This window comes from Nematostella vectensis, chromosome 6 (genome assembly GCF_932526225.1).
Source record: "Nematostella vectensis chromosome 6, jaNemVect1.1, whole genome shotgun sequence".
Lineage (NCBI taxonomy): Eukaryota > Metazoa > Cnidaria > Anthozoa > Actiniaria > Edwardsiidae > Nematostella > Nematostella vectensis.
This window is the reverse complement of record NC_064039.1, coordinates 14,772,722-14,787,530: the sequence shown is the minus strand read 5'-3', so window position 1 is coordinate 14,787,530 and position 14,809 is coordinate 14,772,722. Positions and strand designations below refer to the sequence as shown.

The window sequence follows — 14,809 nt, the reverse complement described above, 5'->3', positions numbered from 1 at the left end:
TGCTGCGTAGCGCTGTTCAGCCGAGAGTAGGGAGCGCGAGCCGGCCAGGGTGATACGCCATCCCCCAGGGCAGCAGTCGGGGACGTCAGAAGAGCATTCACAATGCTGCTGCAGCAGGAAGTAACCGATGCCACGTTGCGACCAGTCGGGGCGTAGACAAGTGCGTCGCTGCATGTCAAAGATCTCCACGCCTTGGCGTATAGCCTTGATAATGGCCGCTTTTGACGCCTGAAATGCCTCTTCCAATTGGGATGACCAGGAGAACTTGCAGCGCGGGCTCAGGAAAGGCTTAAATGGCGCCATGATGTCGCGTAGCTGTGCATAGTTCGACACTTGGTTTACGAGGCCGAACCAGCTTCGGATGTCAGTCGTAGAGATCGGAGTAGGGAAGTCCCGGATGGCATCCAAGTATTTGGGGAGGGGCTCGATGGTGAATTCCGGGACGCGGAAGCCCGCAAAGTCTACGCTTTTCTGCGCAAACTGAAACTTCTCCGGGTTAAGCACGAAGCCAGCTTCACCAACGCGGGTGAGGAAGTCGATGGTCCTCCACCAATGCTGTTCCAGACCGGAGTCGTAGGGTATTGTGTCGTAGACACAACGTACCTTGCGCTCAAAGCCCGATAGAACGGCGTTGAAGCGGCGATTATATCCATCTCCCGATGAGAGGAAGCCTTGCGGCGCCCTAGTATAACGCCAGCGCCCAAATGGTGTGATGAAGGTCGTGAGGGGTCGGTCTGCTTCGCGGAGGGGAACACTGTGGTAGCCGTTCCAGGCATCTGTCACGGTTTTCCAGGTGTCCATCGGGACGCGTCGCGCGAGGTGGAACGGAGACTCCATGGCGAATGTCTCCCGTTGGCAAAATTTATTTAGTGGCGAGAGGTCGACCGTGCGTCGTGGCGATCCATTCTGCTTCCGTGTGATCACCATGCGGTGACACCATGTCACGGGTTCGCCATATGGAACGCGTTCGATCACGCCCAGGGCTTCGTCACGTAGGAGGTCGTCGTATACCTGTTGCTGCCAATGAAGGGGGGTATTGGCGGGGTGTGGCATGCCTTCGGGGTTGCGGTAGGGTCCACGTGGATCTCGACTGGCGGCCCCTTCATGGTAGCGCGTGGTGGGGGCAGGTGTTAAATGTGGAGGAGGCATATCGCTCCAGCAGCCAGGCCCGCATCTTTACGTTGTTCTCTGGTGTGCATTCGAATGGCAACTTTGGAGGGCGTGTGTGTGTGTGTGGGGGGGGGGGGGGGGGGCGGCGATACGCTGGGGGCACGAGCATGTGCCCGCTGTGTTGTCGGGTTGGCTGCAGCCCTCGTTGACTGCTCGCGTGGAGTTGACTGACAGGGGTATGTGCGGGGTGGCTGAGTCATCGGTGTGCTCGTCGCTTGGGTTCTTCAGGGACTCGGCGGAGGGAAAGCCATGTGATAAGATGCCCAGGTTAAGCATGGACTCGTACGATAAGTACATGGCTTGGACGCTGCTGCTTACGTATACCATTGAGCGGCAAGACACTGCTTCACCGTCACGAGTGATCGTCGACAGTCGGGAGAAGAACGCGCCATCGATGGCGATTGGCGAGCAGTTGGCGGCGGTGAGGTCAAGGCCTACCGGGAAGTGGTCCTCCAGCGAGAAGCCACATGCCAGGAATTCTGCGAGAGACCACAGGTCAGATTGTGCGCCAGTGTCCGCTATGGCCGAGGCCTCAGCTTGGAGAGACAAATTGCGTGCAGAGTGGCTATGTCTGGTTGTGGTTTGCTTATCGAGCGACACGGTGATCGGGATGGTTGGGTGTGCGCGGAGGCGTGCTCGTTTCCACTCGCCTTTGGTGAAGACATGGTGATCAAGCGTGACAGCGGTAGGCTTGTGCACAGTGCCATGGGTGGTGGGCGTGTGTTGTGGGGGAGCGTTGGCTTCTTTGTCGTGGAGCGCTGCAATTTGAGATATCGGCTCTGACTCCACTGTCTGGACTGCAGGCATGGGGTGGTTGTTGTGGCCGGTGGCGGCGACGGCGGGATCGGTGGCACGTGATGCACGTCTGGTGTGGCTTGCTGTTCCAGCCCCTGGTCCCTTCCGAAAATACGTGGAACAGAGCGCGGCAATCCGAGCAGGCAGCCTGCCTGGCCCTGTCAGGTTGCGAAGGGGCTGCTGGGGGGTTGTCTGAGGGGTTTTTTTTGCTGCCTTCGGAAAGACGAGATGGCGGACAAGGACGACGATGGTAGCGCGTTTCGAGCCATCTCTTTACCTTCGACCAGTGCGATGACGTCATTAACGGGGGTTTTAAGGATGTTCTTGGTACCCAGTACCTCCCGGCGGGTGTCTGGGTCGTTGATGCCGTTTAGCAGGACATCGCGAATGATGTGGTCAGTGTAGTCGAGGTTTCTTCCGCACTCGCACCCTGCCTCGAACTCGCATGTCTCGGCCTTACCGCACACCCGTGCAGAGAATGCGCGGAACGGCTCGTCGCGTTCTTGGCGGATCTGCAGCAGCTCGGCGCGTAGGACACCCGTTGCGACTGGGATGACGGCGAGGGATCGCATAGCAGCTAGGAGGTCTTGCAAGAGGCTTGAGGCGGCAGCCGGGTTTGCTTTCAACAAACTGTCGCCGAGCTTAGTACCTGCGCACTGGAATAATTGGGAAGGCGCTGAGTCGTCATCGATGCCAGATCCAGTGCGAAAAACTTGCCAGCGGCGAGTGAAGACATTCCATCCTTCGGTGGATGCGCCAATGTCCACTTTTGGGCGCTCAAGTTTAGGGCCACGGGGAGCAGGCGCTGGGGTAGGTCTTGCGACGGGAGGCGGTGTAATCTGGTGGGCGAGTCCGTGATTCGTAAGAAGGGTAATAGCCAGGGCTTCAGAAACGTCGTCGGTGGCAAACTCGCAGTTTGGGACGGAGCACCGGACTATGACCATGGCTGTCTGTAGCTGTGGTGCTGGGAGATCACTAGTGAGCCAACGACTTCAACATGAAGATGAATACTCCTCGATGACAACTCGATTTATTGACAAAGATGTTAAAGTCGTTCTAACAAAGATAAGATAGATAACAATAAATCGTTTGAACAACATGAACGAGGTAATGAACAAAACACAGGAGACTCTTACGACTATAAATGGGTAAAAACCGGTGGATTACACCCAGTGAAGCGGTGTATAGTTCGTGAAGTCAACTTTAGTCCGCCATCTTGTTTTTTCCACCCGTCCCATAGTCCTGGGAACGAGAGTGGTCAGCGGTAATCTCTACAGTAATTGTACCATACGTTTAAATTGTATTTAAATATATTTGCCCAAGGTTATAAGAAAGGGGTCCATAAAACCTGTAGTCCCAATTACAGTAGTTAATAAGAGTTTAAAAAAAAATTAAAATATTTTTTCTTGATGATGTTTGGATAAATTCAGCTATCAGAAAACAATACAAAAACAATAATCTTGGTGTTATGTTGTGCCTTTTGTTATATAGATTGAGCCAATGATACTTTTGGAAATTTAAAAGCATGTCTTGCATGTCTTTAAAGGGGAACTGCAAGCTAAATACAACCAAGACTCATATTTAGATATAAAAACAAAAAATACGCTTGCTGTAGGTGTTTTCGCGCGGTTATTATTCGTTTTTGAGAAATTCGACGTTTCGCCGCCATCTTGGATGTTTTGCTCGTCAGCGCATAAACTGTCAGCGGTGGCTTTTGTGACGTACTGTATGAACAAGATGGCGTGGTCTAAGTTGCTCTTTGAGATTACCGCTGAAACTTTGTGGCAGCCATTTGTTTTTGTCTCATTCCACGTGTCATCAAACAACCTCACGTTGAATCATTCAAGCTCGAAACTATGCAAGAGCAAGCATATCACAACCAAACGACAATGGATCTGAGGAATCGGTGTACATATGCCGTAAAAACTTTGTCGTGCTGCTAATGAAGTTATTGCAAGCCTTAAAATGGGTAAAATAAGCTTTTAAGTACTTGAAAATGAATCAGAAGATTCAGGTAACTTAAATAATTTTCCTTGTCTTATATTTTTTATTTCTAGTACTTTGCTTTGAAGTCAATTGTGTTACATGACATCCGAAATTGCATCCTTCATACGCTAGGCTAATATGAGAATTTATTTAGAAACTTCAGGTTTTCATTCTTCTTTATTTTGCGAAATATCTTTAGTGATGTTACTGTAATAGCTTTGACTGCCTATGGTTTTAATTTGTATTTTATAATATGAATGGCGTTTTTTGAAAATAGTTCATATATCATTTATTTTTTATTATACATTATATTTTATTTAAAATTTATACTGCAGTGATGCTGTAATGGTCTTCAGTCCATAAAGTACAACCATCATTTTATTGGCTACTTTTTACACAATTATTTGAACTCATGGATGCCTACTGTAGTGTTTTAATATAGCCTCTTGACTGTCTGCTGGTATTTGGACTCTTTCATAATATGAAAGTACTGTAAGTTATAAAAAATACACTCCTTTTTTTATAAGAACCTTTTTTATAAAAATGTCCAGGCTGGGTTTTGCACCAAATTTTAAGAACATGCTAAGAACGTGCCAATGCTCAGATAGCAGCAAAATGTTTTTTTTTATTAGAGTTATGCTCTAAAAATGAAGAATCAAGCTAGCAACTTAAAATACTATTGTACAAACAGTCTTTTTATTTGTTCATTTGGTGGCAATCACAATGTGATGTGCTGCTTATCATTTTCTGGAATGTGGTTAATGACTGCATTCCCCACCTCTGCATGATAAAAGTCCAATCAAATGTTACCAGTATATGAGAATGTTTAAATGCAAGTTGCACTGATGAAGAACCTAAAAAGAATAACTTCATGCTTCACACCTGCACCACAATAAAAGGTTGTGCAGCTGTGCTATATATGTGAATCTACAATTATTTTGACTATGTGGAATATACTAACAGACTTGTTTCAATAAAATTGCAAATATCTGAATCTCACACAGCACTAAATTGCTTGAAGTGATCTCCTAGGGTTATGGGTGAGTGTTAGACTTTTACTTGAACACAATCAACATCAATCATTAATAGATTGGGCAAAAAGATCAACCCTTCTGAACTAGTTTTTATATGATTTTGTATAGTGTACCCCTTGCCTGTAGCCTGGGGTGTGTCAATGAGGGGGAGGTGGTTGTTGGATTGGGGCTGCAATTCCCTTGGAAATGCACTAATGCTCAGCAGAAATCTTATATTATTCATTCTTTTGTTGAACCAATAAATGGCAGAAATAGAGAGGAGTTGTCTTGTCTTATTTTATATGAACATTTATTAGCTTATTGCTTAGTGCTACCTACTATGTGAACACAGTAAAAGCTTTGCTAACTAGGGGCTAAAATCACCAAGTGCCAAAAGCTAGAGACAGATTTTGAAATAAAACCCCTATTTCTATCATTCTAAACCCCCCCCCCCCCCTCTTTCTATTTTCCTTTAAGACCCCTCTTCTAGACAAAGAAAAATTGTCCCGGGAGCTGACTAGTGAGGCTTACTAGGGAAGTCTTGATGCTGTTATGGTGATTCCAAATTTGTTATAGTTGTTCATATTTTACTAAGATGGTGAACACCATACCATGCACGCTCTCTACTGCATGATTACTTGAAATGCACTGAAAAAAAAAGGGTTGCTTTTTACAAGAATTTTACCGTAAATAAAAGCCTGTTTTTATGATTTGGCGCTTTAATTCCAGTAAGCATGTTAATCATAGTCTCTAGTAGAGTTTTGTATTTCAGAACTGAAGAATTGAATTGAATCTGGTATACTTTGAGAGTTTTTTTTGGCCAAATCATCTAATAAACCAGACATCAATTTTAATTCCGAAACAATTGATGACTGATTATTTCATTGTATCAACACTCTCCGAGACTATGAAATATTTTCAAGAGATTTGAGCCAATTCGAGGAAAGAGGAGTTGTTTCCGATTCTGCACACATAGCCCACATATAAACTGTATTATGCTTGCTATACCCAGATAGATTTTTTTGTCTTATTATTGGGTAGCATGTAACTTATTCTGTTACCCTTCAGGTTCTTTATACCAGTTCTTCTACTCTGTTCAATCCCCGAAGAACGGCCCTCATTTTACAACAGCTTTTAATGCAAAGACTCACTGAGACGAGAGTATACAATCAAATACACAACTTTTAGCAGTTCATCTACACAATTTTATTAGAAGGTCTGTTCGGCAGTAAGAGCTAGCATACAATGGGTATAAATAAAATAAAAAAATAATCTAAAAAAATCTACTTCATCGGCTATTTCCCTCGCTAAAAAAGCTTAATGTAAACACTTACTCTTATCGACTTTTTTTTCCAATTTGCTAAATGCCTTCTTTTTACAACAGTATTTCAAAATATTTCAAAAAATCACTTACAGTTTTTCTAGTACGTGGAAAAGTACTTGGATCCAGGTAGTTGTGGCGGATCAAACGATAAGTTCTATGTTGTAAGCTTATCGAACAGTCGTTTGAGTACATGAAGTCGCACATCACACTTTTTCGATCTTGTTTTAAACAGTTTCCCCCTAATTGATGTTCTGCGTCCTACGGAGTAGCATCAGACTTTGTCTCTGAGTTTGATGTGCTGAAACCTCGGTGATTACAACTCGCAGCATAGTTTACAGTGTTTACGAGTGTTAATCGTAAATGAGAATATATATTTGCATAGGACGGGAACAAACGCCACCTTGTTAATACTGTACGTCACAAAAGCGACCGCTGACAGCTTATGCGCTGACGAGCAAAACATCCAAGATGGCGGCAAAACGTCGAATTTCTCGAAAACGGATTATAACCGCGCGAAAACACCTACGTTAAGGTAATTCCCTTGAAATAGTTCTACAACCCAGAATTTTTTAAAACTTGGCATAAACAATATTGAAGTTAAGGGCTTTCAAAAAGTGTAATAAAAAAATGGGGGTACCGACCTCGTTTTCACAACAGAGGGGCGTAGAGTTGACGCGTTTTTACTGATCGCGCGAGGAAATATCTCAACTCTTAGTTTTCAAAAAGAGTGCCTATAGTCTTTAGAAAATTAAGTTCTGTTTTTCTAGCTGCCAAAATCCGATCTCCTAAACAATAACCCGTAGTAGCTAATGTTCAAAACAAATCACATTTTGAGAGATCGCACTAAAAGACATTGTTTTCGCCACTATTCATATGGTAAAAGCGCCATTTTGAAGTATTTTTACGGCTTTTAAGAGAAATAACAAAACTTCTACAACCCAACTTTTTTTTCTTCTTTCAGTATATCATTTTCCGTATATATTTAACTATTTGAGCAAATAAAAAATGGGGGTAACCGACTTCGTTTTTCTGTCAAAGCGATTTTAGGTTAAAAAACACGCGCCTTTTGCTGTGTTTTCTTGTACAACTGTGGCGCGCGCGCACTTAATAGCGGAGCCAAGCGCGGCCGCAGGCCGCGCGCGTAGCCACATAGGCATAGAAATATGGTATAGGTATGCGACTTGGTTTTTGTGGTCATCGCGCGGGTACCCTGTGGTGTCACTCGCCAGCCAGCCAGCCAGCCAGTCAGTCAGCCGCGCGACTCCCAGGCCCCACTCGGCCCTGAAATGGCGGCTAAATACAAGAAGCACGGAGCAAGGGAAAAAGTTCTTGTCGATTATACGATGATTATTTATTTTGCCTCAAATTTTGTGACTTAAGGATAAAGTCAACTAGAGGAGATCTACTAACATTCATTCACGCCAAGATTTATCTGGTTTTAGCTAGTAAATTTAAGCAAGTAACAGTTCACATTAAAAAGCGAACAGAACCACAAGAAAGCGACCAAAAAAACAAAAAGAAAACAATGCAAGGTGAGTTTCGGAGGACGATTTGTATTGTCTATTGAGGATTTGACAGTTATTAGGCTTTTTGTTGTCCTTTTTGTATGCTTTGAGAATGCGAGTACTTAACTTAGTAATCAAATTATTTGAGCATAACAGGTTTTGTTTTGACATTCTTCCTTTTATCTATATTCTTGATTGTGTTGAATAAAATACAATACAACAAAAAATGGAATTCGTCTTTAATAAGACTTCTTCAGGGCAGATTGATTGTGTTGAGATGTTTCATAAAGGCTAACCAATATCGTGTTGCATTTGTCAAATACTGCTAAAGAAGACCGTTCTTGTCTTTAATCCTGTGCTCTTAGTCCTAAGAAGATACATATCCTTAGAAGATACAGCAGCTTTTTCAACTTACAAGAGAAATTTTCCTTACCGAGGATAAAAAAAAAACCCTATTTTTAATATGTATTGTTGTTATTGTCTGCATCTTGCATCTCATGTGTTTATATTTTTTCAAATAGTTGTGGAAAATTAGTTAGATTATAAATGGCTTGATAAAAGGATTGTTTTGAAAGAAATAATAAATAATTGTTTTTACTCTTTTATGAACCAGGAACTACCTGAGGGCCAAGATGAATGCTAAAGACTGGAAGACATGAGAGTTAAAAATCATGTCTTGAAGAGAACAGTAGGATGTTCTTATTCACTAGTCATTTGATACCTCCACATCCATGGTTCCAGGAAAGGGTGGGGGATTAGACTTTGTTAAAAGCCTGTTTCCAAGTTAAGAGTCAAAAACAGTCAATGCCACCACCCCTCTTGACATATTCTGGTTAAAAAGTGGTCTAAAACCCCACATTAACCCCTGACTTCTGCAGGACCATAAGGGAGGGGGCGCAAATGACTAGTTCATTACTATGTGATTCAGCAGTACACACACATAGGTTTTTTTAGAACAAGATACTTATATAATATAAAACTTTAAACAAACTTTTGCTTTTTAAATAATAAATCTGTAAAGAAAACAGTTTTCTATCAACCTAAAGATAATGGGAAAGGGGATATTTTAGAAAAATACTGAATATAATTATCACATTATTGTTATTATATTTTCTTTTCAAACATTTAAGGAAGAGTCATATTTCTTCCTTTTTCTTCTCCCTGTTGACTATTTTTATGCAATTGATGCTCTTTGCTATTTCCCCTCTACACAAAAAATAAATTAATGAACAGATTTCATTTTTAAATTAGAAATTTTCATTTATTACCTTCACTTATATTTTCTTTTTAGGATTTTCTTTCCAAGTCTCTTGCCCATTACATTTATTTTAGATGTTTAGATTTATTTCATTGGAATAGTTATGTCCAGGGTTTCTCAAAACACCAAAATATAATGCATTACTGGATGTATATTTGTAGATATTAATTCCCATGGGGATGGAAAATCACCACTTAAAATGGTACATTAAATATTCAGCATTGCATCTTATTTAAAATTGTGTCTGACACTATATTCCATCTTTGAAATCCTGTTTCATCCATTGTTCTTCGCAAGAACAAAGCTTGTCAGAATGTAGCTTTACAAATGTACATTAATGGAACTTTTATTGAGGGGAAGGGTTTTTTAGGGCAAGATACTTAAAACTTTATAACACTAGCAACAACCTTGTTATTTGTCAATAATAGAATTCTGTTCACATAGCTTGGATAGCAAAGACATGGCCTCTTTAGAGGCCTGTGGTGGTGAAAGGGTTAAGATAATGGGAAAGGGGGAATGTCAAGAAATGCTCAATCAAATTATTTTCATTACTGTTATATTTTTGTCACCAAACGTTTCAAGTCGAGTCAATCCACTTTATATCTCCTCTCCCGTCGATTATTTTTTAGTCAATTGATATTCTTTGATTCCTCTCTACCCCAAACATAGATCAATGAAAGGGTTTGGTTTGAAATTAGAAGTTAGCATTTTCAATCTGTTTTTTCTTCATTGCATTCATTTGGGAGTAGGCCACCAACATTAAGGCCACTACATGGTAAAGTGGGGTGCACCAATATGTAATGCATGAAAGGAGATATATTTTTGGATTTTAATTTCCAGACATTTTTCTGAATATTCGGTCCAATGAAGGAGAGAATCGCCACTAAATCAATACATAAAAATCACAGTATGGCATCTAAACAGTCTAAATATATTATTTTGAATCTTTGGAATGCTGTTACATCCATGACATTTTCTGCACAAGGGCAAAGCTTGTGGGAGTATTGTTTTTATTTAAAAAAAGATATTCATAATGGAACTTCTATGATGGGACATAAGAATTTACCATTAGACTCTTGACAACTTTGACAGCCATATCCACACCAGGAATTGTGTTTGTTAACTTTGATGTACTGCATAATTTAAATTATTGAATAAGGCCTGGATCCATTTGGTTGGTACAATAAATAAATCTCAGTAGAGAGCAGGATCCTAGATCCCCCAATAATACCTTTGATCAGTCAACACAAAAGGTGTTTATGCTGGCTCCGCTTTTAGGCAGTGCCTAAATCTATATATTACCGGAAAATTCGAACAAACAGCGCGCTCCACTTGCGCGGAAGGGGTGCGCAGTGCAATTCAAGGGAATTACCTTAAGCGTATTTTTTGTTTTTACATCTAAATATAAGACCTGGTTGTATTTAGCTGGCAGTTCCCCTTTAATTTAAGACACAAACATTTAAAAAAGCTTGTTATGACTTTTTCCCAATTTTCCACCCCTAAATGTGTACATTAAGCGTAGAATGGGCGTAAAATGGGCGTCTGCCAGTGCTAAAGGTTGCCTGATTACTAGTATACATACCAACAGGCCGCTTTTCAGAAAGAAGTCGTTGAATTGCAAATTAAATTGCTCTGAGTGAACTCGTTTGATCTCGAAGTGCAGCCAATTAAAGAGTGTTGAGCCCCGTGCAAACTGCACCAGCACCGGCCAGCATTGCTGGCGAATTCTCGCTTGACTGACTATAGAAAAAAGGAAATGTCAAAATGGGAAATGGACTTTCTAACATTTCCTTTTTCTTGTGGTCAGTCGAGCAAGAATTCGCCACCAATGCTGGCCGGTTCTGGGGCAGTTTGCACAGGGCTTTATGAAATGTGCCCACGGACTTTTACAGCGCTAACGGAACGAGCAAATGAGTTATAGTAAGAGAGCACGTCTCTTGGTTATAGATAGAACCCATAGAATATTCGAAGCCTGCTGGGTGTGATAAACAAATCATTGTTTGTAAGTGTTATTATGCTCCATGAAGTACGTGTTCGTAGTATGGAGGTCACACTATATAACAAGTGTTCTGTAAGATGCTAGAGTGGTCGCTATAAAGTAATTTTAACATCCTTTGTCCTCTTTTTGTACTACTGTACGGATACAACGGGCGAGATTAGATATCTCTCCGTTGGTGCAAAGCAATCTCGCTTTTTAGCCCAACTGATTATTTCAATTATATCCACTTAAGCCTATTATAATAAAAGTACTTTATTTTATCAACGAAGCGAGCAATTTTAAGTTCAAATTGCCTTTTATTGTTAATAACTATCGTAGCCCCTTGCGACGTTTCCATCACAAAAGGGAAAAATATATTATAACTTTCTCGAAGCATGACATGTGAAGTGATAAAATATTTATTTCACCTGAGCTCACCGAGAAGCTTTCAAGCAGCTGGAACAATGAAGGTGCAGTCACAGTCTTAATAACGCTGATTACCTGTCAACTTCTTAAACATTTCCATATTTCTTTCCTTTCTTATTTAGAAAAGCCTTTTTTAGCTTTTTGTAACCTTATTTCCTAATTTATTCTTTTTCTGGTTTTTAAAAAGCAGAAAAACAACTAGTGTTTAGGCAGAACAATAGGCCAATGCCATGATAGGTTTTATAGCATGTTCACCAAAGGATGCTAGCTATACCTTCAAGGTATCGTTAGGTTCTTATTTTCCCAAAAAACTCTCAACAAGTAACGTCCAAAAATGTTGCTGGTTTAATGGTAACCCGGCAAATAGTTAACAAATTTCTATTTGATAGAAAAGTGTGGCTTTTGAAAAGCTCTTTGGGCTTTGAAAAGGTGACAAGCATTAAAACTGTTGAAATTTCATTTTTTTTATGCAGACGGAGAGCTCGCCCAGCGGCAGGTGCTTATATCAAGAGGCAAAAAAAAATACGACTTCTTTGCATTTCCTTTTCTTTTTATACGGTAATTACTTAATTCTTAGATTCGTAAATTGGGGATGCAATTATATCACTTCGGCTAAACCATTACCAAGGAGCGCACCTACAAGCTGGAGTGAAATTTGAGGTTAGTATAACTCTTTACCTTATCAATCTTCCATTCTTATTTTCCTTTCTTTTTTGCATAAAAATTCACTTTGAATGTCGTACAAAATTAAGCAGTCCGCTAACTGCCTTGGAAGAATATAAGTTTCTAAGCAACTTTTCGGATTCTTTACATCACCAAAGCACTGGGTATCGAGAAACGTTTTAAGAGTATGCGTTATTATTTATTTGTTCTTTTTTGCGCTTTATTTGTAGAGCTTAATAGCTACAAGCAACTGCATTGAAGTCTTCTTCAATCGCTAAGAATCATCTGGTCAGTTGTCGACAATAATTTTGGGAAGGTTATCAAAACCGAAAACAGCAAGTTGATACAAAGCCGAAAACGCACGGGATGAACTGGCCAATATCCTGGTTACAGTAAACATCTCATTAAAAAAGAAAGAAAAATGTTTGCAGTAAAGAGACAGGCAGGAAAACAGTCAAGAAATTTGAAACTGAACAACTTTTAATTGTAATATCGCTTGCGAAATATTTCGTCTAGATGCCTGCGATGGGGGCTAATACGTGTGGTGGTGTTTACGCCCCAATATATCTATCCATCTTCACCACGACCGTCTCGTTTCTACTAACGCTTATCACGATCCCGGGTAACTTCATCGTTTGCTACGCTATCGTACGGGACCCTTTCAACGAGCTACGTACGCCCTTTAACTACTTTTTGCTCAGTCTTGCCACAACTGACTTGATCGTAGGGGTTCTTATGGACACGGTCTCAACAGTCTTTCATCTCACTGAGGTGCTTAAAGTGGATGTGGTGGATATTAGAATCCTTCACATTCTGTACTTCATCCTAACAACCGCTTCAATTCTCAGTCTAGCTGCCCTCACATTTGACCGCTACATGGCCGTTGTTTTTCCGGTCAAATACAAACTAGATTTGACAGGAAGACGGGCAATCATCGCGACTATACTTATCTGGATAATCGCACTCGGCGCATCCTTCGTCTATTTCAAACTCGGCTTCATATTTTATTCGTTTATTTTTGCAAACGCGGCGGTCATCTTCACATTCTGCGTACTTGTGTTTGTTTACGCGAGTATCTTCAAGAAGCTGCGTGCGCAGATCGCTCAGTGGAAGGCGCGTAAGCCGACTGGAGCAGCTGAGAGAAAAGAAGGTAAAATGAAACTGCGTACGATGACGCGCGAGAATAAGGTGATCCAAGCGCTCGTGAGCGTGCTGGTCGCTTACGCCATGTGCTTTACCCCGGCGTGTGTCATGATCTATATGCTTAATCTGTGCCACTCGTGTGACTGCGAGCTGATCCACTGGCTGAGAGATCTTCAGTTCGTCATCGTTCTCTTGAACTCTGGGATCAACCCGTACTTGTACGCATTCCGTATGCCGCAGTTCAAGAAGGTGATTGTCCGCCTCCTGCCATGCTCACGTTTAAACAGGGAAGTCGACATTGAGACTTCGGTATCGCAGCGGGGAAACAATAAAGAACATGCGCAGTAACGACTTTGATATACAGTACCACAGCTAAGTCTTTGAAACATTGAACTTTGATGACATCAGTAAGCAGGGAATTGCTTGATTTTGGAGTCGATTAAAATAACGGCAGAATTTTGGCGAGACAAAACACCAGAGAGCATGCGCAATGAGGTTTTGAAGCTGCGAGTCTGATATGACGTCAGAATTTCAGCTGTATCACACCAGAGAGCATGCGCAGTGAAGGTTTAAAGCTGGCTCTGAAATGACATCCGAATTTTTGCTGTATCACACAACTGCATACGCAGGTGGGACTTTCAATCTGGGTCTGATAAATTTCAAATGCCAAAGGCAAACGACTTTTACACTATCAATTAAAGAGAGCCTTAAGAATATAAAACATAACTTATATAAATCGGCAAAATTACACTATATGTAAGATATGCAATAACACTATATGTGTTATTGAGGATATGTACTTTTATCATTTTGATAATTATTTTAGACGTCAATAATTCTGCGTGACAACACCAGACAGCATGCACATTCAGCACAGCCATGGGGAATCCGTGAGGAAGGAGGGGGGGGGGGGGGGTTATACCATATCATTGCGGAATAGTTTGACATTAGGAATAGTCAGGATCCTAACTAACGTTTCTATGTCGTCGTTATCTTAGGGTAGATAACCAAAGGGCATTAATATAACAAGAGAGAAGCCATGGCGAAAATGAGACCTCAACCTTGGCGTCGTCGGGGAATTCGTAGGCTTTATTTCCAGCCGTCGCTAGGCCTCATCGGTCCCACTAACGGCTGCATCAATGGTCGCACACGCTTGTCCGTGTGTGAGCATTGATCCAGCCGATATTATGAAACTTCTTTGCATCTATTCGTGCTAAAAAAAAAACACCCATAAGCACTCGAAATAAACGAATACACGAGGAAGTACACCTTGTTCAAAATAAGCGTTTCAAAGGCCGAGTGAGCTCCCTAAAAAGTGCAAAATAAGAGAAATGTGCCACCGGAAAATATAAATAGAATACCTAGTTTGCCTTCACAATCTCGTACCGCGGACTCACAGAAACTAGCTAGGGAAATCAGGGTGCCGCCTATTGCTTCCGGTTCCGCTGGCCCGTGACGCCCTGTCGCCCCGTGGATGCGACCTTGGCTTGTCGACCATATACCACTTACACAAAAAAGTCATTATTAACATTGTATCCGTTCAGTATC

At 41.6% G+C, this 14,809-nt stretch overlaps 2 protein-coding genes across 3 annotated transcripts; one reads left to right on the top strand and one right to left on the bottom strand.

Moving 5' to 3' along the window:
- Window positions 1-1,282: 1,282 nt before the first annotated feature.
- On the bottom strand, window positions 1,283-3,727 carry LOC125567965. Of its 2 annotated transcripts, none has more exons than XM_048729102.1 (2): window positions 3,102-3,727; window positions 1,283-3,021 (listed from the first exon to the last, which is right to left on the bottom strand). In XM_048729102.1, exon 2 carries the CDS (start codon window positions 2,907-2,909, stop codon window positions 2,127-2,129), a length of 783 nt encoding a protein of 260 aa, XP_048585059.1. In that variant the 5' UTR covers window positions 2,910-3,021; window positions 3,102-3,727; the 3' UTR covers window positions 1,283-2,126. The 2 variants fall into 2 exon arrangements, with proteins under 2 accessions (XP_048585059.1, XP_048585060.1); XM_048729103.1 differs by having other exon boundaries at window positions 3,135-3,727.
- A 7,630-nt stretch (window positions 3,728-11,357) lies between these two features.
- Window positions 11,358-14,078, top strand: LOC5515125 (histamine H2 receptor). The gene is made up of 2 exons (XM_032384851.2): window positions 11,358-12,115; window positions 12,349-14,078. Exon 2 carries the CDS (start codon window positions 12,635-12,637, stop codon window positions 13,607-13,609), a length of 975 nt encoding a protein of 324 aa, XP_032240742.2. The 5' UTR covers window positions 11,358-12,115; window positions 12,349-12,634; the 3' UTR covers window positions 13,610-14,078.
- The last annotated feature ends 731 nt before the right edge of the window (window positions 14,079-14,809 follow it).